Source organism: Parambassis ranga, chromosome 2 (assembly GCF_900634625.1).
Source record: "Parambassis ranga chromosome 2, fParRan2.1, whole genome shotgun sequence".
Taxonomy (NCBI): Eukaryota; Metazoa; Chordata; class Actinopteri; family Ambassidae; genus Parambassis; species Parambassis ranga.
In genome coordinates this window covers 9,177,008-9,201,033 of record NC_041023.1, presented here as the reverse complement: position 1 = coordinate 9,201,033, position 24,026 = coordinate 9,177,008, and the positions used below count along the sequence as shown (strand labels likewise).

At 41.0% G+C, this 24,026-nt stretch overlaps 1 protein-coding gene across 2 annotated transcripts; it reads left to right on the top strand.

Annotated features, from left to right (window-relative positions):
* Positions 1-1,277: 1,277 nt before the first annotated feature.
* galnt12 (UDP-N-acetyl-alpha-D-galactosamine:polypeptide N-acetylgalactosaminyltransferase 12) lies at positions 1,278-12,248 on the top strand. Of its 2 annotated transcripts, none has more exons than XM_028397156.1 (11): positions 1,278-1,369; positions 1,602-2,254; positions 2,506-2,675; positions 3,313-3,502; positions 3,778-3,963; positions 4,085-4,202; positions 4,666-4,842; positions 6,265-6,396; positions 6,526-6,639; positions 8,351-8,506; positions 9,008-12,248. In XM_028397156.1, exons 2-11 carry the CDS (start codon positions 1,902-1,904, stop codon positions 9,143-9,145), a joined length of 1,734 nt encoding a protein of 577 aa, XP_028252957.1. In that variant the 5' UTR covers positions 1,278-1,369; positions 1,602-1,901; the 3' UTR covers positions 9,146-12,248. The 2 variants fall into 2 exon arrangements, with proteins under 2 accessions (XP_028252957.1, XP_028252965.1); XM_028397164.1 differs by lacking the exon at positions 1,278-1,369 and adding an exon at positions 1,413-1,526.
* The last annotated feature ends 11,778 nt before the right edge of the window (positions 12,249-24,026 follow it).

Here is a 24,026-nt window from a genome sequence, read left to right as displayed (position 1 = left end):
GTCTGAAGTGTGACAAGCACCATCAACCACTTCCTGTGATGATGAGCACAATTTAAATGAACAAACCTCCATCATCTTGTGAGATACATATTTGTACACAATCACAACTATCGTTATTTAAAATCTACTATCTAATCTAAGTTTTTTAATGGTAGACATGTATACTGACTTAGTGGTGTGACAACAGCTCAAAGGTGCAAAGACACCATTGTTTTATTTTGTGCACCAAATATCTGTGGCATGGAAAATGTTATCCATCATCTGGTCCTAAATGAAAACGCCCTCATGCATCCACGTTTATATTGTGTCTGTGACGGACACGACATGTCCAGTCTACCGTGATATATTACAACACTCTGGCTCACTTGTTGCCTTCCCGTGTCTCTTTGTAGTTTTCATAATATGGGTACTCGATCAAACAGAATGCCACTCAAATTACCTTCTCGCCTTGAATGATCACCTTAATTATTTAGCATTTTAATTTGCTTAAACATACGTTTTGTGTCAGATTTCATCTTTGATGTCAAGTTTTCATATCAGTTTCATACTGAGTGACAAGTTATGAAATAATACTGCAGAGGTTAATGATTTTGGGTGCTGTTTTGTTCTTGGGTCACTAAAAGGTGTTTCACATCACTGGATTTAAGGTTAACTATGGACATTCTAATAATAAAAATAACAAGCAACTAGAGTATATTTTTCAATATGTTCACTTGAATGAATGTAAACATGACTCACCAGGGTGTGTAGGTGACACGCCTGAGAGATATGACTTGTTTTGGGGGGTTTGTAAAACTTAATTTAAAAATATACATGTGATGGAATATCTCAGGACATTTTATTTGCCTCCTAAAAGATTTACCTGTCACTGAACTTGGGATCATCCACAATTCTTCCCTAAAGTTAAACCACGTTCCCCTTCTACCGGATATGCTTTCAAGTTAAAAGCATGAAAATTGTTAAACTAAAGATTAATATGTAGCAGTGGCTTATGGCACATCAAATCCAGAAAACAGGAAGAAAAAAGAATTTGTCGTACTTTTTTCTTTGTAAACGTAACTCAGTATTTAGCACACCAGATCAATAATTTGTGTAACAATTACACCTGATGCTATAGACACATAAAACATGCATCTGACCATCGAATTGTGCTTTTTGATTTGTCCTTTGAAATGAATGGTGGATTATATTACTGTATTTTATCGTTATGGATTTGACTGTTCGAGTAGTTTAAAAGGCAAGCCACAGACTTTTAATTTGATATTCTAAACCGGAAACGTAATGGCTAGCTTGACTAGCTTAACAAGCTAACAGTTGACGTGAACTTCAACTCAAGTTGACGCAACCTTAAGTTTGTCCACACTTTAAGGTAAGACCATATTTTAGAGAAAGACATGTCTGTACAGACGGTATAATGCTGAGGACGAGGCGATTCTGTGTGTTACGTGTTATTCTCTGGCAAAAATACAAAAAGTAACCGTGCTGTGCTTTTGATTTGACCTAGATTTGTTTTTAATCTCCTACAGGTAAGGTAGCTAACTAATCCTAACAGCTAATTGTTAATCTAATCCGCGTTTGTTAATCCTTTCACGCTTCTCTAGCACACCTTTGAAGAGAGTGGAGGAGGAGTCCGTGAGGGAAAAAAACACTTTGAGGTTCAGCCAGAGGAGTAACAACACACACACAGTTGTGGAGTCACAATGAAAGGCAACTCCACGTAAACTCTTGTAAAACACTAACGTTGCCTGAAACTATGAATGATGAACTTCAAGCACTCAGATGGAAACAGGGAGAGGCTGCTAACACTGGAGTAGTGACTTCACCAGTGTAGTTCCAGTGGAGAACCCCTCAGGGCATGAGAGACCTCCAACTAACTGTGCACAGCGCAAGGAAGCGACACGATGGCAACATGCGGAAGAAGGAACCGACCCAGAGTACTGTTTTTCATTTTCGGTGCCAGTTTGGTGGGATATCTCATATTTTTTAGACACAACTTTGGGGATGTGAGCGCAACAAATCGTCGAGAAGCCCCCGGAGAGCGAGAGGTGGAAAATGAGCAGCTTAAAAGGCCCGTCTACGAGAAGCCCCCCCTGGATTTAAATGCCCTGGGTGAAATGGGGAGAGCTGTGAAACTGAATCTGAATGAGGAGGAGAAAAGAAAAGAAGAGGAAAGTATCAAAGAGCACCAGATTAACGTTTATGTCAGTGAGAGAGTCTCTCTACATCGTAGGCTGCCAGAGAGATGGAACCCACTGTAAGTGACTACTTGAGTGATGTCAACTATTTCACTAAAAAAACTCTGTGATGAAGTTTAGGGATGTTTAGCATTTTTCTGCATTCACCGCAGGCTTTGTAGTGGTAAATTAAGTGCAACCAGCAGGTCTGGTTGCCATGTTTGGTTTTAGTATGTTCATCTTAATTGTTTATTGGTTATTTCACAGCCTTCAGGATATTGTCGTACCATCTCTGCGCCTTAATGAATAACTTTTCCTCTTGGAATCGCAGCTGCAAAGAGCTGAAGTATGACTACAGGTCCCTGCCCACGACTTCAGTTGTGATCGCCTTCTACAACGAAGCCTGGTCCACTCTGCTGAGGACAGTCCACAGTGTGCTGGAGACTTCCCCTGACATCCTGCTGAAAGAGGTGGTGCTGGTGGATGACTACAGTGACAAAGGTACATGCACAGACGGACTGATGGGACAGGCAGAGTGGCAGATTGACAGTTATAAAGTGGCAGAAAGGTTGTCAGAAGTGCACATAAATAAACACACAGAAGAGGAGCGGACACTGGTTTGTCACGTGAGCAGAGAGGGAGCGGTAGACTGACAGGTTGGAAGATAGAAATGTCAAACAAGAAATACAGGATGTAAATAACTAGGCTGTACAACAAGGGAGTTCTTATAGGTTATTAGTGTTATATATCTTATGGTGATCAAGATCATGCCAGAGATATGTTCTTTTTTTTTGAATATGAAAATAATGTATTTCAGTGTATGGTCATTTTAGGGTCATTTGTATGTATTCATTTTTATATTTCTAACAGACAATTTAAGGGCACAGCTCTAACTCAGTATTTACTTTCTTGTACTCAGCCTCACAGCAGCTGAGGCAGGGAGTGGTTCCAATGTGTTAGAAGCCTAACCCTATAAATGAAGCAATGTCTGCCACTCCCTGTGTGCCAGCGTTGGTTACATACGCAAGAGAGTGATGTTATCGTGGCTTATATATTGCTTATATATTGTTTAAAGATGCCTCCACCTTAAATTAACAAAGATTATGACACATTTATTATGTTTGTCTAAATATTGTAGTTCATCTAAAGGAGCCATTGGAGAAGTACATTGCTGGTTTGAGGAAAGTGCGTCTGATCCGGGCTACAAAGAGGGAGGGGCTGGTGCGTGCCCGGTTGCTAGGAGCCTCCATTACCACGGGTGATGTGCTGACGTTCCTGGATTGTCACTGCGAGTGCCATGAGGGCTGGTTAGAGCCCCTGCTCCATAGGTGAGAAAACACTCATCAGAAACCGAAAGCTCTCTTCCCCTGGAGTGCTGCGTGAAGGTGTGGCCTTTAGAAAAACTGTCTCTTAGACCAACTGTCACACATCTCTCTCAGGAGCACCCTTATGTAGCTGACTCACACTCAGTAGCTCAATACTCGACTGTCTGTTGAGCAAGGTGCAACACAAAATGTTTACAGAAACATTTGAGATGAGCAAATTGCTTGTTTTGTACTGCAGCTTTCTCCTCACACCAGCTTTTCCCTCTATTCTCCACAAGGATCAAAGAGGAGCCGACAGCTGTGGTGTGTCCTGTCATTGATGTGATAGACTGGAACACCTTCCAGTATTTGGGGAACTCTGGTGAACCTCAAATCGGGGGGTTTGATTGGCGGTTGGTTTTCACCTGGCATGCTGTTCCTGAGTATGAACAGAAACGCCGTCGCTCACCCACTGATGTTATCAGGTGTGTGCACAGGTTTCTTTAGCACTCTGCTTCAATATTTGTACCACTACACTCAGTTTGTACTGAACTCATCAAGCTAGTCTGAACTAATCAGATGCATGTTGATTGTTTTTGTCATTAGGTCTCCCACTATGGCAGGGGGTTTGTTTTCTGTGAGCAAGAACTACTTCCATTATCTGGGGACATATGACACGGGAATGGAGGTGTGGGGAGGAGAGAACCTGGAATTCTCATTCAGGGTATGAAATTAGTTGTATATTCCTGCTGATACAATCCATATATCTGGTTACAGGCCCCTATTTTTTATACATAATGGAGTCGATGTACACACTGTCACTATATTGACTACACCACAGTCCACACCACACAGAACAAGGCTGCTAGGTCTGGTTTGCATTTTACCAACAAACATGTGACATTCTCTCTGGAAACAGTAATGAAAGAATTATAAACTTAACAAGTGAAAATGGGCCAGAGAGCTTGTTGCTTTAATTGCAGGGAAGAATTTAAATGTCTTCTCTCTAAAACAACCACAATTCCCCATAGGAAAGAAACCAAAAATATTTCTTTCTGACAACAAAACAGACTTTCTGTTTCCAAGCTACTCAAAAACAAGGCTGTGCTTTGTGTGATTGCTGATTTGAATCATGGCTGTGAGGCTAACCAAATCCTCGTGGTGGTTGTGTTGTTAATGTCTCTCAGATTTGGCAATGTGGGGGCAGCCTGGAGATCCACCCATGCTCCCACGTGGGTCATGTGTTCCCTAAAAAGGCCCCTTACTCACGCAGCAAAGCGTTGGCAAACAGCGTGAGAGCGGCTGAGGTCTGGATGGATGAATACAAGGAGATGTACTACCATCGAAACCCCCACGCACGACTGGTGAGCCCATGCAGATGGTGGGAGTGTGCGTTTGTTATGTGTAATATAATCGGATCAAACAGAACCACGACTAATTATTATATGTATTTAGGTTTTATATTGACATTTAATAATGGATTGTCTTTATGGAGTATTGTAATGTGTACATCACAGGACTATCGCTTGATTTCACCAATGAACACATTCTCACTCCCACACACGTATGCAGAAAATCGCATGCACTCTTTCCTCTGACAAGCTACACACTCTTACACACAGTACTCTCCTGCTGTGGTGTAAAAGCTCCCCTGATTAAGTGACACTTGGGATACATGAGCGGCAGACGCCCAAGGTGACAGGGTTGTCAGGGCATTCCGGTGTGTGATTACCACCTTTCCGTGTCACTTGGTGCCAGCGGGTGTCACCCACCTGTCCTTGACAGGGTGAGAGCAGTGCTAACCCATGGGGTGCCCTTCCTTTTGTGTGTGTGCATGCATGGGCCAGTGTGTGACAGTGTAGTTAAGAGGAGAAGCTCTCTAAACACAGATCAGATGGCGTTCATCTCCCTGAGAGGAGGTAGGTTTGCCAAAAGGTAACAGACTAAAGCCTCCAAACAAGCACTGCTGCTCCTCTTTTTGTTTGATTTACTGGTAGAAACCTATGCAATAAACCTATAAAGCATGGGTTGTTTTACCATTTGCTTGAAGTGGTTCCAAGCTTACTAGTTGGCACTTGTCCACATTGTAAAAGAGAGGTTTGTTCCTTTTAGGTTTTAGTATCGTGGCCCTTTACTGATCCATATAATGGATTGTCTTTGGGCTCTTGCCTTTACTACTCTTTGGCACCTGTACTGTAACACTGTGAGTCTTAATGGCCTGATATGCTACAGTAACTTCCACTGATCCTCGCTGTCCATACTGGTCCTAGTGAAGTTTGCCTCCTGTGGGAATCACTCAGATAACTAAACCGAAGTGTCAATTACAGCTGTGTTTGGGCAAAGCACCAACATTCATCATCCAATAGTGCTGCTGCACCCTTCTTCCAGCAGGGAAGGTGTGGTGAGCATATGCTCACTGACAAGTCAAAGTGAGGGCAGTGTTCTTATACTGTAATAACTAGCTTTGAGCAATATGTTGTGTGCATTTAACTGTGCATGAATAAATGTATTTACATAAGCTTTTAACATTTGCATGCATACCAGTATGTGAGAGCTGGTTATCTGGTAACAGATCTGTTTGTGTCACTATGGTGCTATTGTATACCATTTCAGTACTGTGTGTAAGGATACATAACTCTGCCATGAGAGTGTTTACACACATTTGAATACAGGATGCCGCCAAAGGATAAACTTCGTCATGCATTCATTACTGTAGTAATGTTCTTTGGAATTTTAGGATGTTAAGGGCAGAGCAGTCACTGTCATTTGGGATCTCTTGTTTCTAGGAAGCCTTTGGAGATGTGACAGAGCGGAGGAAGCTTAAAGAGAAGCTGGGCTGTAAAAACTTCAGGTGGTATCTGGATAATGTTTACCCTGATATTCACATTCCACATGATCGGCCGGGCATGTTTGGAATGGTAAGAACACATCTGGTTTACAATGAGCTAATGATTAAACACAAGTTTTATTGTATGTATTTTATTGTGATATTTTCCTTAATAAGATTAACTTATATTGATGTGCTGTGTGTGTTTTGTTTCTGCCAGCTGAAGAACAAAGGAAAGACCAACTACTGTTTCGACTACAACCCTGTAGATGAGCACACAGTGGTGGGCCAAAGGGTCATCCTTTACCCATGTCATGGCATGGGCCAGAACCAGGTATGGGGATGTCAGTCAATCAGCCCGTAAGCCATCAGATGATGACTTAATGCATTGGTGGGTAAAACGACACCTGCAGCTTGGCAGCTACATAGATAATTAGCCTCAGCACATTTTAAAGGATTTATGGATTTCAATTTGGTCAGATGCACAGACAGACAGCCCATGACAGGCAAGCTGCAGTATGAGCTTTTAAAGGTAGGGTAGGAGATTTTGAAAACTCAGTGAGAGTCAGCCAGATTTTGAAAGTAAATGCACGCCCCTTTTTCTCAGAGTTCCCCCCGAAGCCACGCCTCCCAACCAGTCCGTGACTTCGGCCATCATGCACGTACCTCTCTGGTGCGCGCAGAGCAGGAAGAGAGTGACAACCAGCCAACTATACGCGCAGGGGGGCCTCGCAGGATTGGCTGATGTTTAGTGTTTTATAGCTTCCACAGATGATTAATATTCTTCATTTTAAAGCGAAACTGCTGAACTAATTGGTTGCTATCGGATTGTAAAGAGAAGTTACACTAATTTGACAAAAAGTGCATCAGAATGAAATCTCCTACCCTACCTTTAATGTTTTAGATAAAATCAGTGTTACAATGCATGAAGTAAATAAATGTGATTTGAAGTTGACTAATTTACTTATCACATTTGGTTTTTCTTATATGCTAAATATACACTGCAAATAAACTAATACAATGGCTGGTGCTTCACACAAACAGGCAAGCACACACACTGCTTCACTAAGGGACTGGTGCCTGTTATCGATCTCAGTCGCCAGGGAAGCGTTATCGGCTAGCTAGAGCTAATCAGAGGCCACAATAGATGCTGCATTGTTACCTGCTTAAAGTATGTTCCAGTCCCTACTGTCCTTTCCACAAGTTGCATTGATTCACTTAAGCTTACTTCCTAATCAATTCCAGTCTCTACTGCGTTTTTAGTATTTGCTATTTGTTAGCAGTAATATAAAGTGGTGTTAAGTTGGTTGTTCTTGTTGTCCTGATCACACTTACATGCCATCTTCTATCACCTTCTTATGTATAGTGCTAAAATTTAAAATAGATGCTCTCCTCGCATTCCCCCTGAATTCCTGTTGTCCAATTACCTTGGACAACAATAACAGTCATGAACAGCTTCTCAGATTTCCATAGTCAGGACAGAACCATGGCTGGGATTTGTGGTTGTACTTTTTCTTAGCAGGGAATAATGAACTTCTTCACCCACCCCAGGTTGCAAAATGATATGTTGCCTTTGTTGATACAAAGGGAGAATATATTTCCCCATGCTTTTTCCTCTGTGGTTGTCAGTGTGAAGCTAGCATTGTTATTTCAGAACCCCTCTGTGGATGCACTGTGATGTTGTCTTTGTGGAAAATGCGCTCCGCAGAGCTTATGCTGTTTGCCTTGTGAGAGTGCTGTGCATGTTACAGAATGGAATTCCAGGCTTTCATTCATAGCCCTGCTGTATTTATTTACATGTACATAAGCACACTCGCTCAAGCGGTCACTCTGGACATTGTGTCCACCAGTGAGTCATACATACATACATTCATGCATGCACATGATTCTCCGACAGTGACAGAATGTGACATTAAGCTATGAAATATTGTACCAATAAAATGAAAGCACTGTTAAAGTGCACAACGTCAAATGCTGGTTAATTAATTTGAATTTAGACAAGAGATTTTCTACCAGAAACTGAGCTGTTCTGCCTCTCCCCACAGTTTTTTGAATACTCTCCAGATGGTGAGATCTGTTATAACACACGGGAGCCTGCTGGGTGCGTTGTGGGTGACAACATCAGCACCTACCTGACTGTCCAGTTGTGCAGAAAACGGGAACAGCCTTTACCAGCGGACCAGAAATTTGTCCTCCGAGAGGTAAGGTGCAAAATAAAATGTACATCTGCTTTTAGTGTTTGTATCTTTTCAATTCCAATTTTAACAGCCTCTCTGACATCTTGCTGATTGCTTTAGTTTTTTTGAATCTTATCATCTGCCCATCCTTTACAAGAAGAATAGTTATTCTACCCAACATCTAAAAAATCTAACCGGCTTCAAACACTCTAAGCACAACAAATTCCCCAGAAGGATTCCTTTTAGAATTTTGGCTACAATCTTGTCAAGATCAAGTTCTCATCTAAAGCAGAGAGAATTGCATGGGGAGGTCCCAGGACAAAAGTCTTAATTCATTTTCAACACGTTTGAACAGGTGATGAACACCAGTGTGACTGAAATAAACTAAATTGTAACAAGGGTGCAAGAAGCAGAAAGAGAGAAAATGGAAAGTGAAACATGCAGAAGCACAGCTGCTGTTTTATTCTTAACTGTAATTCAAGTTTCTTCATCATGAAATAATCATACTAAAAATGTTGTTTTCAGGACGGGACTCTGTACCACGTTCTGAGCCAGAAGTGTGTTCAGGCAGTAGACCAGACAGACAATGGGACTCCAGCTCCCTCACTTCAACCCTGCTCTGACAGTCCTCACCAAAAGTGGTTCTTTGAGGAGAGAACATAACTGTATGAACCTCGAATGTATGTGAAATATTTTTCATCCAGGGCCCAAATCCTGAAGAAGGAAATGAGTTGATTGAATTGTTTTTGTTTCTCTTGTTTTAATATGTTTGCCTTGCCCTAAAAGCAGCCCAATGAAGGACGCCTCTAAGCTTCCTTCCAAAACCTGAAACCTTTGCACATCTTTGTGCCAGATAGAAGTAATGGACCAATATGCACTTATTTTCTGTGTGTATAGAATTTGTTGCTGAAAGATTGGAACATACAGAGATATGCAGTAATTTTAAAATCAAGCAAATGCTTATGAAGCATGCACAGATGCTTGCTGGCATTTTTCCATTTGCCCTCTCCAATAACATTACAGTCTCTGAGAAAGGGATCAGTTCAGCTCCCTTTGCTTTATGCAAACAGGAAATACACAGAAACGTGCACATCCATCTGAAGGAAAACAACTGCTCCATGAATCCATCAACACACTCAGAGCCTCTTGGTGGCTGGCGTTACAGTAATATTTTTTCTAGAGCCACATTATGGGGTGTTAATTGTCATTTGTATCTTCTCCTGCAGAGGGGGCTAACGCTGCACGTTCCTCCTTGTCATTGTGTTCTCTATTTGTCAAGAGAAGTGGGACAAATCTTCAGGTATTAGGAAACCTTCAGGATATTGTGTGTGCTTGCTAACAGTGGTTTAGTCAAAAATTTAGAGGTATTATGCAAATACTGAGAACCTCCTCAACGTAATCACCTAACTACTGATAAAACTGAAAACTCCAGTCATATAGCTACTGAGATAAAAATGGCACGGGGCGTTGTAGGTTTTTCAGCTTGTTTCATGTTCTTTAAATGCTATGCACCTTGGATGAGACTCAGCCATAGCTATAATTTATGGATTTATATCATGTGATGTCAACTATGTTTATGTTTTTTTTTCTTCTTGATGAGACTAATCATGCAGCTAACTACAGACATATCTCAACTTTAGTTATAAATAAGTGAAACTGTATACACTTAATGCTGGTAAGTGCAAATGAAGATGCTGTAGAATAGGATCTTTGTCCACTCAGATACCACAGTGCCTAATTTAACTATAAAGAATGTATATTTATTATAGGAGCAGTCCATACATATACACAGACACAGAGGCTCATTCCCCTGAGAGTATGTATTATACTCTGGTGGGTTGTCCTCATTTGTGACGCTGCTTCTACACCCATTCCTCAGATTTAGACAACTATGGATCCCCCTGATTCGAGCTGTGGTCACTTGTGTGGCGCTTCTTTAAGCTCTGCAGTACGACTGAAAGGAAACACAGCAGAGGAGTAGACAGTTGTTCATGTCTCTGGAGTCCTGGGATGCCAGATGGCTTCTTGATTGATTTTCCGGTCCTCTCCCTATTCTTTATCACCTCCTCCATGCTTCTCTGTGTCAGAGGTATGTCGAGGAGGTCTTATCTCTTGGACTTAGGCCAGTTAAATCTGCCTCAGATGAGCACTCATGTACCTGTGTGCTTGAGGTTTGATTTATGAGCGGAAGTCATCAAGAGTTTTTGACAGCAAAAGCAGATAATGGAGGAGACTGAATGAAGCAATTTGTGACCTCTTCCTTACCATTAACCTTCACAGGCTGCTGGCCCATCAGTCTCAAAGGAGTTCTGTTTAGAATTGATGTTAGGGGACGACTGCGCTAAAATAGATTTTTGTTGGTATTGATTCAGAAAGTGTACTCACAATACCAGAAATGGGAGACAGAGAGAGAGACAGCACCATTGCTGGACTTGAGTAGAACAAGAATCCACTCAGTTGTCAAGTGTAATTGATTCACAGTAATTTGGTGCAGAAACACAGTAACACCAGTGTGAATGGGAAGAAAAATTAGAGCACAGAGTAGAGCCTGACTGATACTTGATTTTTTTAGGGACTAATAAAAACGACAATTATCTTTTAACAAATACTAAAAATAACGTTTTACATGGTGATGCAGGTTTTCATCATTGTAAAGTGGGTAAATTCACTGTAATGACTGGCTCACAACACATTATCCCTCTTATTATGTAGCTACTTACTAAAGATATATGAACCTTTACACAAATGCTGATTTAAGGTCTATCTTGTGAATACTGTGATTGACAGAATCAAGGATTCAACATGGTATTGTAGTATACCCCATCGACAAGACATCTGATATCAGCCGATACAATCTGTGAACCAATCTATAGGTCAGGCTCCATATGTCATTCCTTGATTTATGCCCCAGCTTTGCTGTTAGGACTGTGAACAGTCTAGACTGACAGTAATATTATCAGAATAGTATATTATTAAAAAAAGTAACAATTTGCAAAGTCCATGCTGTTCTTTTCCTTGAAATATGACTTCAGTGTGTACTGAAACCAGAATCCCCAGGATCAGGTGAAATTGCCCTTTTAGTACAGTGCTCAGGCTTTATGTATTGAACACTTAAGAAGTGACAGCTTTTCCATTTCCATCTGTTTATGTCTTTAGCCTGAGTGCAGTATAAATATTCTATCTTGTTATTAAAAAGGGTTATTTATTGTCCCCTGTGGCCATCTGTTATTGCTGCCATGTCCTACATAGTAAAACATTTTTACTGTGGAGTTATTTTGTATGGTAATTTGATACAGAACACAGTGGAGCAGTAAAATTGATATTTGCCATCTCTGTGGCAGGTCATATGGAGTTTTTATGTCAACCAACCCTGTATTGTAAGCGCTGATTTTTCCAAGCTTATGTTAGAGCACTTGACTTGTAAAGAGGCTGATTGTATTTTCACCTTGATCCCGTGGGACCACCATTTTTTTTGTTTTCTTTACACTGCTATGCATGTATCTGTAATTTGTGATGATTTGTAATGCTGAACCTTTCCCAGTGGTATTTGAGTGGTAAAGATGCACAAAAATTAATGCTGTTAGTAACTGAAGTGGCCTTTTATTGTAATTAGAAAAATGAACGATGCAATTAACACAGTTTTTATATTTGTTGGGATTCAATACATAGGATGTCAAATGTAAAGTTTTGTTTTAATATGACATTTTATGTATATTAACATGGGAAACATTTTATTTAACTAAAACTAAAAATCTTTTCCATCTCACTGTTTGGGGTTGTTTGTCATCAATATTAAAAATAGGGTATCGTTTATACATGTGATTGCTGGAGACTTGAATCAAGATGATCTGTAGATAATGAGAGAAGATGAGGAGAGATATGGGGGGGGGGGGGGGGGGGGGGGGGGGGGGTTTCCAACCACATCTGATTGGTTTGATCAGCAGCTGCGGAGTGAGATGGTGGAATGTTGCACTGGTGCCAAGTCTCTGTGTTTCCTCAGGTGTTGACACTGCCCTGCAGCCACTCGCTGATGACGCTCTGCTGTTTGTTTCATAGGATACAGCGTGTGTGGGCTAAGTCTGTTTATCAAAAGCTTGAAAAGGGGAGAGAACTGTGCATGTTTTATGGTTTAAAAAAATCTTCTAAGTAGTGTGCTGCCAAAAATAATAGTAAGGAACATTTGTGCCCCACAGAAGACACCACATGAGGTTTCTCTATCGCACAAGATGACATGCTCTGATGGAAAACTTGCCAAATAAAATCTTCACATTCTGCTGCTGCCTAGATACACTCGGCTGCTTCTCAGGAAAATGAGAGGCTCTGCAGAAGACTGATGCTGCTGTCTCTTGCATTGTCTTATCTTAAACTTCAGGTTACATCCGTACAAAATAGCTCTAAAATATTCTGAAATTGAGCAAATACATCCACAGAAATGTAAATGTTGGCACATTGTAGGCCTAGTTTTTGATGCGCTGTGGCATAGATGCAGCACTACAGTCTTTCACCCCCCATATGTTTCTTTAATGATAATGCAAAACAAGGCTCCCCATGGTGCAAGTCTTTGGAGATGCTTAGGCTTCAGTTGTCAGGGAGTGAGAGAAACCATAGGAGGAGCCACACACACACACACACACACTGACTGGAAGCCATTTCCACACTGCATGTCGGTTTGGTTTATGTAATCCCCAATACCCAGAACAGCTCAGGAGCAGTGGCTGTTGGCTGCATACACTAGATGACACACTTTCACTTTCAGAAGGGACTCCAGACGGTGCAGAAAACATGTGAGGCCTAGATACAGAGATAGAATTGCATTTCTTATGCACCGCCACTGCCTGACTTCTGATTAAGTGGCGAATAAAGCTGCAAGGATTCCATGAAGTCTACTCTCCACTCTTCAGAGTGATGTCAGAACAATATTGCAGACACATTATGTGTGTCTTTTATATTTGGCAGAAAAAAACAGCAATATAACTTAAGATATAATGGATTTTACAGTGAAGGAAACAAGGCGAGGTGAGACAAATTACAGCTAAATAGGAATGATGCTACAAAAACTACTGAAACATGATGCCACAGCAACAGCATGGTCAAACTAAGAACACGTGTGTCCATTGTCAACATGGAAACAAACAATGCTGAATGATATTCCTTCAAATACTTAACAGGCCAGATGCACAGACGTGCCATGACTTAATGCCTTTGTCAGCGGAAAGCCTGCTTCAGTGGATCAAGCTCATCTAATCCACCATCTCCACAACCAGCCAATACAGCATCAGAGGCGGATTACTGGTTGCTTCTTTGCCTTGAATAATATCTTCCGGTTTACTTGGGCCTCACTATAATGTTGAAGAAAGGGAACTTTCCAACGTCTGGTTTAAATCCAGAATCCTGCCAAGTTAATGGAGTTAATAGATGATCTACCATCAGCAATCTCCTTCACAATCTGAGCACTCACAAAAACAAGAAGCTGGAGGTATTAGACTTTAATTTTAAAGGTATTTGTGGGGAATATGTCAACGTGTTTCAATTATTCTCACAGTCAGAGTGAAGCTGTGAATTAGCAGACTGTAGCTTTGTTAATGACATCAATGGACCGGTCTCTGAAAATGAGTCACTTGTCACTTACTCAGACTTGCTACACAGATGATCTTGGTGCTCTAATGCAGACAGTGGGGAGGACAACAGGTGTTTTTTTGGTGTTCTTATGACACTTTCTCCTAACAATATACATGCAATCAGTCACATTTAATCAGCCCACTGTGTGCACAACGCCCATATTGCTCTCAGGAACTTCATTGTGATGCTTCTTTAAGACATTTTGTTGCTGGCTTTGTAAATCGCCACATCTTGTGTGATATTTATGGTGACACTGCAGATGGATTTAATTATGAGAAGCATTTCCATGGTGAAAGAGAGAGGGAGAGAGAGGACAGTCACAGCACATATCACACTTGTCCACTGAAAACTGGAGTCTGTCACTCTTTTTCTCTCCCACAGCGAACGGACATGGCAGCGCCTAGAAATATGCGTATGTGTTATGTCTAATGTAGATGACATGCAATCTGATATGAATAGGAATCCAGGCTGTGCATTTTCATTTCCTGCACATTTTCCTTCATGTTGAAGACTCTGCTGTGATTCCTTCATATTTTCTTTCCCATGTCGGAAGCAATGTCGAAGCCCATCTAGAAGCAATTCATACTTGGCAGAAATGATGTATTTTGCTAAAGAGAACACCAGAGTCACATCAATTCACACTCCGGCAGACTGTGATTTTTCACAGGCTCCTCCAACATAGCCTACATTGACAGAATACCTCTTTAATGTGTTCCTACCAGATAAAATGCTTCCACAGGCGATTAACCATTCCCCCCCATTCCCATTCATTTCACTTCATCAGATTACTTGATTGCTTGCTAAATGGACTGCCTCTCCCCTCAGGGAAATATACTGTATGTATTTCCTTTGGACAAAATGAGACGGGGATGATTTGTTTTTCTTGGCGCACTATGTTTCTAGTGAACAGCCTTGGTTCAGTTCAGTCAAGTGTACCTCAAGTTTTCAGATGTTATTAATTCTTTCCTGTTCTTGTTTTATATTCACATAGTGGCCTAGGGCTTTTTGAACTTCAGTAAAACTGGTAGTAGCATTCATATTACCTCACCTGAAAAGAAAATCACCTGATGATGATGATACCTCTGATTTTTTACTCTTCCAATATATTTGATATTTTAATATGTATTTATCTTATTATATATCTTTCTTGTCGTGAGTTTGATGAGGAGACCATACCTGTTCATTAAATACAAATGTGCCTCAAGAAAATAAACGTCTGGCCTGCCTCCTTTGGAGAAATCTAGCAGTTCTAAAGCTCACAATTAAATGAATCAGGTTATAGAAAAAATTAACGTGCTTTTTTTTTTTAAATGTGTAAGTTAGTGAGCAGATTTTATTATTTTTTGACAGAGCCAAGCCTGCTGTTTCCCTCTGCTTCCAGTCATTATGCTAATTATTTGACTGAAATATGAGAGAGTTTCTTCTTCTTCTCATCCTACTCTTGCCAAAAATAAATATTTCCCAAAATACAATTCAATCTGTATCCAGACATGCCCCTGCTCAGGTCTCCAGCCAAAAGGATGAATCATCTATGTCTGAGCCAGACCATTAAACACCTAAAGGTGTCATGCCCTCTCCCTTTAAGCGTCTTCAGATACAAATTATGTGAATACACAGTAGCTGCTCTGAAATGGCCGTGTGCGATCTCACTTACTGATGCTGTGTTCTTGTCGCTGTCTCAGGAGATGAAATAACTCCTACACCTTGACGAACCCCTGACGCAGAGTGCTAAAGACATCGACACTTCTTTTCACAGTGTCTGATTAAAATGAATTCTGCATTCTCTTGGGGGGGCTTTTCACTTAAGGGTGGGTTAGTGATGCAGGTCAAATGAGCAGATCCCTTGCTGTCTTGGTGTAGTCATGTGTGAATTAAATGCCTCATCACTTTACAGAGGCTGTGTCAGCTGTGTAAGCTAATTGTGATGGTCTTCCACATGTAGAATATACACAGCAGCATGCATGAGTGTGCAGCTTGTACACCAAATTTAACCAGACACTGGTCTCAGAGGTTTATTTAACTATACTTTAGATGCAGTGTTGCTTCATTTAAGGCTTTTACTGAATGAAAACGTTGCAAGCAAATAATTACTGTTGTCTTATCTGTTGGTGCAGTGGATAAGAAACTGGCGAGAAAAGAAGGTTGTCAAGCTCCAAGCTCAAGCATCTGAGAACCAGCTAATGTTCTTTTAAGAGAGAAACAGCACTTAGAGTTCTTTAGCAGTCGCCAAGTCTAGGAGGGAAAAAAAGAAGCTATCCCTGCCTTTGCATAATTCATTAGTGATGTGGTGATGATGTGCTTGGTCAGACAGACAACCAACTACCCTGGCAATGGAAATATAACTCAGATTAATGCAGCACACATATGGTGTTAATAATCTAAATCATTGAGCTGCTGCCTTCATTCAGACTAGATAAAATATATTCATCCTGTGTGTCTCTCAATGGTGCTACACTCCCAAACAGTAAGAAGGATCCCCGTCGTCTCCTGCTAACACTTTTTCTGCTTTCATTTTTTATGTCACTGCAGGTCATGGCTAACATGTCTTTTCTCTTGATAAACTGTCAGCAAATATTACCATGTTCACCCACTATTTAAAGAGCAAACATCAATACTGGCTAACAAAGCCACATCAGCACTGTGAGCATGTTAGTATGCTGCATTTAGTCAAAGCCCGAATGTTGTGCCCAACACGGCTCCACCGTGACACAGAGCTGGTGTTGCACATGGAGCTGTGGCTCATATCTTCTGCCAAAAATATCAGAAGCTTCCTCAATGAAGCTTACATGTTTGCAAATGCTGGGGAATCTATAAGGGTCTGTGTGACCTAAATTTGTCATTGAACGATGTACACAAGTATCAATTTGTAGTACCCATGTATGTCAGCATATGAACCCATTCCAGGGCTTCATACAGCTCCAGCATGGCTGCAGAATCCTATCGGATTATTGAGGATGTTGTGTCTTAAGATGCATGGTGCCAGCCAAGTTGGGCAGCAGAGCATCACGGGTGCAGATTTCCACTGAATGCCAGAACAGGGGGTGTTCCAGCAGTAAGCCAAGTCATTGACCTTTCTAGTGTGCCGATCAATAAGGCTCAGCATCACAGGGCTCCAGGAAATCTCTCAGCAGAGAGACAAGAGGCAAAAGACTCACACTGTCAGATGATGGCTAATTGCTTGCGGTTGCTTACCTCACCTACCCCTGCTGGGTGGATCTCTGTGGTATCATCTAGGCCTCCTGCCCCTGGGCCCTTCTGTGGAGTGTGGATACCCACGTAACCAAGAGCAGGAGTTTAGGTCCTTCCAGGTCACGGAAGGTTGAATACTGTACATACAGAGAGTGCTACTGTTAGTCTTTTTACACCTTTGTGGCATAATGTTGTGCAAAAAGAAACACATGTTCTACAAAGAACATTTTCTACATGTAGAAAAGAAGCATGTGACAGCCCTCTTTCCGCCCATCAAAGCTAAATTTTAAGTGCTCACACTGCTCTGTGTAAATGCCCGGCTCCCCAAAGTGACAGGTGAGCAATGCTCAGCAGGTAGTGGTATGGAAACTGTGCCTGTAGGACTGCGCTTATTGAGCCTGCTTGCTTGTAATGAGCCTGCAGACATGTGGAGGAGTGGCAGTGAGCAGGGCCAACTCCTCTTACTGCCTAACTCTGCTTTCATCGCCCTGCTTTCATCAAGCTCAAGTGCCACAGCTATTAGACCTTTGTGCAATGTTGAAGAGGGGGAAGCTGAATGTGCCAGCACGGTTGGCTAGGTTACTTCCATGCTGCTTCCCACAGCAGCTCTTTGATTACTCAGAATGATAATTTGCCCAAAGCATTTTGATTTCTTAAACATACTGCATGAATAAGTGTGTTTTGCCTTTACATAATTTTGTTTTTTCTCATGTTATATTTTGTCTCAAAATCCATCCAAATGTAAGGTTACATACGTAATCCAATTTACAACCATTGAAGTGATATATTAAAACTTTTTTTTAGTATTACAGTAGTAAAAGGTCTCTCATCTTTTGCAACTGGTATATAGTGCAAGTAGCATTTGCTCAAATGAGTCACAAAGACACACATTAGAACAAAGGGCTGTCAACCAGTCCCCCTCCGGCAGTTTCATAGTCGTTAGACACACCTGGCCCAGTCAGCCAGAACATCACAGGTAAGTATGGAAACATTTAGTGCTATTGTTTGTAAGTTTTTTTTTTAAGTTTTACCCAGACCCACCCACATAGGTCTGTAACCACATATAAACCATGTTTCCCCACCAAACAGTTAGAACTGATGAAGCTGCTTGGATGAGCAGTGAAACGTCTTCTAGAAAACTCTACAAGTCCAGACGCCTTGCTTCAATCTTCTCTACGTATGATGACCTGGATGACTGAGAATCTTCATCAACACATTTAGATTGTTTTCCTCTCTGCTCCTTTTGAACTAGCTGAGCTACTCACCACCTGTTGAAAGTCATCACATCTGTTGTCTCTATGTTTATGCTTATGTATATTTTAATGAAGCCATCAGAGCACCTTATCAAACTACATCTCTGGGGCCTGCAGACTGGAGTAACATTGTTGATGGCCGTCAGTGCCATGGCTGGTACAGTGTGTAAGTGTTCCTTTCACTACCAGAGCGAAGCAAACAAACAAAAGATGCCAAAGAAGACATGAGGACACAAAATCTATTGAGTAGAAACAGCCGGAGGCAGACTATGAAGCTCCTGCCAGTGTGGAGCCGCTGAGTGAGTGGCAGGTAGCCTTGCCCCGGGGACTCCTAATGAAGAGCCTGCCTGCCTGCTTATCGATCCAGCCACATCAGCTGATCTGATGCCAGGTTGACTGGCAGACTAGAGGGGGTCATGGAAGATGGAAAACTTGGGCTCACCGTGCCTGTGTGTATGTATGCTTGCATGTGAAGCACATGTACATGTACACATGTACAAATCTGCAATGTCTGAGACAATTAACATTACCAGCATCATTACTGATGGAGCCCATGTTCGGAAAAATAATGCTTCTACAAAGAAGGGATGCTCCACGACGGATCGGCTGGATATAAAAAGTCTATGTAGGAGGGGAGGTCACAAACGTATCAATCACTTCTTGTAATTCGAAGAATTTATACACGTGTGTACTTGAGTGAGTGCATGTGTACATATGCAGGTATGAGTCACTTGTCTTTAATGTTGAACCTCTTTCTCATCTTTTGTAACAGCACATGAAAAGATGAGGCAGAAGAGACAACAGCTGTCCACCTGTCACACTGTGAGACAGCCACTGTCCAGCACAATCTACTCACGTTTACACACACAATTGTGTTTCTGTCACTTCAGAGGACATTGATTTACATTCCCTCATTTCTTTAACAATTACCTAAACCATAACCACATGTATGACTGGTCTAACTTAACCTTAAACCAATACTCATAGTAAAATTTGATGATTATGTTGTAAAGAAAGCTGGGTCCCCACAATGCAGATTTATGTCCCCATAACAATGGGTGATATGACTGCACAAACACCACACACACACACCTCTGCCATCACAGATGCTCCTTCAAGCTCATTATTTCTGGGACTGTCAGCGTGTGGCTTGTTGTGTTGGATGGGTAATGCATCTTAAGCCCAGCTATCAAATATGAATGAAGCGCTGACTTCCTCATCTATCTTTCATGGCTTTCATTTGTTAAGCTATTTGCCTGCAAAAATATTTTTGGATGTTCCCTTACTGTTGTGAATAATGTGCTCCAACAGCAGCAGCCAGTCTATTATAAAGCTGAACCCACTGTTCTGTTGTTGTACTCAGGGTATTACACAAAAATGTTTCTATCAATGGTTGTTTATTAAAATCATAATTGATATATTAATTTTTCATTTCAGTGTTTGTGAAGCAATCATGATTAAGATGGTATATGTACATTATACCATCTTAATCATGATTGCTTCACAAAGCAGTGATGAGCTGTTGCTGAGGAGTGTGAATGTGCAATTTACTGTGTATTTATCAATGTTTGTGCTTGTCCTTTTCAATTATCATCAGTGTTGGGTGCGCCTGGTTGTGTGCACACATGTGCCCATGTTTTTATTTATATCTATTTTTTCTATTTTTTGAATACATGCATTTTATATGTGTTCTATATTTAAACATAGTTCTTCCATTTTAAAAGAGAATTCCCCTGAATATATAATATTGTGTAATTCCATTGAGACAAACCTGTCCATATGTGCATAGAAAAACACTATAGTAAATATGCAAATTAAACTCTCAGAGCTTTTCTATACAAAGTGGGGGAAGACTGTAAAAAGTGCATGACAGAGGAAAGTCAAAAATGTTTCCCATTGCAAAGATTTCAGCACCGCTTAACACCACCTGAAGGTGCAGAACTTAGCTTATACACGGTCATTTGATCAGTTTTTATTCCTCAACTGTCTGACTATGAAACAGCTGTTAGTCCAGGACCTTGTGGATAGTCCAGGCTGTCTCTGTTCAGGTTTAAAGGACTATCTTTGATTTGAGAAAACCGATACGAGACTCCAGGGACTGCAATATTAGTAGTGCACATGGTCTTGACATTGCACTCCACTATTCACACTGGTGAGTCATTAGGATGAAGCAACCTGAAAAAACAAAACAATCAATAATCAATACACACACTGCGGTTCAGAAAGACCAGGTACCTCATGTGTCTAGGGATGAAAACTAGAAACAATTTTCCCAAGTGCTCTTCATTCACCATATGGAGCCGTCTCTGTCACGGCCACATCAATCAGCACATATATAAATCATCCAATTGCTTTTAACCTCTTTAGAGCACACATCTCTGTGTCTCTGTGGATAAAAAGGGGTTGTGTATAATTAATGCTGGTGGGGTGAGTTGAGGTGGGAGGTCTTGGAAGGCTGTGGTCCACCTCTTCAATCTCTGAGGATGTGCACATTTGGGGGGGGGGAGGGGTTGCGCTTCATGTGTGCATGTATCAACATCTATCACTAATTTGACCCAAAGAAAGAGATACCTGTGTTTTTTTTCCTGTCAATTCCTCATTGTACTCTATCTTCATTTTGTGTGCATGTGATGAATGTGAGTGTCTATATCTAAGTGCTTTTTATTTGTGTGTGTGTGCCTCTGAGCATGTTTGTCTGTGCAAATCAGTATGCTTGTTTTTGTGTGCATGTATCTCTTCATACCCACTAATTAGAGTGACAGTTTTTATTAATAGTTTGGGGCTAATGTGCAATAGCGTGACTCCAGCTTTCTTACTAGCTCGTTTACCGTGCTCTTTTGCCACCGCGGGCCCTAATTATCGAGCTGACGATCTGACATCCGACCACTAAAACAGAGACGACACATTGACATATTGTCACTTCTGACTTTAGACTGGACCTCTTTAAACCTGAGGTTATGCTGCATTCCACAGACTTGTTCCATCTGGTTCATCTTCATCTAAGCTTGTATGAAAACTGTGTTCCTAATTATGAATGTAATGAATGCATGCCAGGAGCCTTATAGTTTCCTTTGTAAGTGTGGTATATTGGAATTTTAAGTAAATAAGTACATACTGCATTGTTTCTGGATAAATAACAAAAACATGTATAGTGAAACAATGGGATCTCCTGGATCCATCCTCGTTATGCTTAGACAATTTCCCTTTTCTTGCAACCTCCTTGACATGCAATCAAACCACACCAAATACCCTACATTTGTCCGACATACACATAGGCATCCACTCAGTTTAAATCTTGTTATATTGGACCTACAGGCATGTGGAATAGCTGTTAAAATGATCAGCCGCACTAAGGAGCAGCTATGCTGTGGATGACGTTGAAAACATTCATTGTAAGTGTGATTATGTAAGACACAGTTCTTGCTATTACTAGGACTTGACAGTAATCAAAATAGTGTCCTCCCACAGCAGAGCTGCAGCTGAAGCTCTTTTGAAGGCAGTGGCCTACTTTGTACAGTCTCTTCTCATATTCTTGATTTAATTTCAGAATGGAATAAGAAAGGATGTGATAACCCCTTTTGACCAGGACAAATGTAGCGTGCCCACTCATGATCATCTCTCCAAGGTGTCCAGCAGAGGACAACCTTTAAATCACTAAGATGCGCTGTAATTTTCTGACACAGTGGATAATGAAATCCTGCTGTATTGTCAGTGTAGTCGCTGTTTTGTCCTCAGGTAATGTCAGTTTGCAAAATATCCACAGTTTGTGCCTCTTATATTTTTATATTTTGCATTCTGTAGTTATTTTGCATACTTTTGTAGTGATGATGCATTCATGTCACACAGCTAAGCATCTGTTTTTTTTCTTAATATCAAAAGCCCTTTAGGTCATAGACAACAATCACTGCTGTTGTATTTTTTTTTAATCTAGCTTGCATGTAAAAATATTCCATTTACTTGTCTCCCAAAATTCTGTTTTTTAAACCAAACAACAGCCTCGAGTTAAATCATCTCTTGTGATGGAGTCAGTTAAAAATACAGCGTGTAGTCTGCAGTCTGTTAAATGCAAAATGAAATAAATAATAGCATTGTTGTGCAGTAAGTCACAGTGACAAGTTTACGTGCAGGCTGCATTATATAGCTATATGGGATGCATTCAGCGATATCACAATAATCGTAAAAATTAGTTTCAGAATAGGAAAATTCACGTGAATGCACCCTCAGGTTGGGACAACAACTGGAAAATTATACCAGACAATAAGCCGAGTTGTTTATACGCAGAACTAAAAAAAAGTTGTTATGTAAATACAAAAAAGTACCATTAGATGCAGACTAATCGTGTTTGTTGCCCTTTGTTTTCTCACATACGAAGCTGACAGTAACGTGTTCTTTAACGGTTAATACTTTTAGCCGTACTACACGTGAACGCACCGAAGTCGGAAGTCTAAACTTCGATTCTGGACCCCGTGAACGTTAAGAAAACTTCTGGAAAAAGTCCTCTGAAGAGATGTGAGTTTTGTTAAACAACGTACGGCGTCTTGTTTTAGGTTATTCTCAATTTTAAGTTTAAAAATAATCTATATATCTTTGTCTCTGACAGCTTGGTTCCACAGGTGACAAACAAAAATAAAAACTAGCTAGCAAGCTACCTGAAGCTCATTCATAATATAAGGCTGTGTCCCAATTCAGGGTCTGCATCCTTCGGAGGACGCAGCCTACGCGGTCTCAGGAGGCCGCGTCCTCCTGAGGATCCTCCGGAGGATCCTCCACCGTTGGTAAATGGGACGGTCTGGCCTTCAAAGCACTTCCTGATTGTGGCGCGACGTCATAAATTTTGCCCCGGGAAAAACAAAAGCAGCGACAACGACACAACACGGACTAGACAACAAACGGGACAACAGTGTGGATTTAGACATTTGGAATATTTTAATATATTTATTTGTTGTTGGAGGAAGGGGAGAGGCGGCTCCAGCGGCAGCAAAACCGGTGACGGCTCATTTTCTTCAGGCTGGGAGAGCGCAGTGGGGAGGTGACGGTAAGCTGCTGTTTAACCATATTATTGATCATAATTAATATACCAGTTACTGAGCAAACGCTAGATATATAACCAGTAGATTGACAAATATGATTAAATGTAATTTATATTTGATTCAATTGTAAGACTTGATACAGGGTCTGTTTGTAATTTTAATACTTTAAATAAATAGCTAAATGTGTAAGAACCCTGCAAATAACCCTGAAACCACTGCTTTAATGTGTCATTAAGCATCAGGTCTGTCACTACACCAGAGAATTACTGCTGGGTGGAGGAGAGTGGGGCTCCCTGCAGGACCAGCTGTCTGTCCTGGAGGAGGTGTACTGACCATCATCACCTCTGGAGGGTGAGGATACATATTTTATAGCTTTTCATATTTTAAGCTGCGTTGGAAGCCGCTCTGTTGAAGTTATTATTTTTATTTTTGCCCTTTTTAAAAACATCTTTA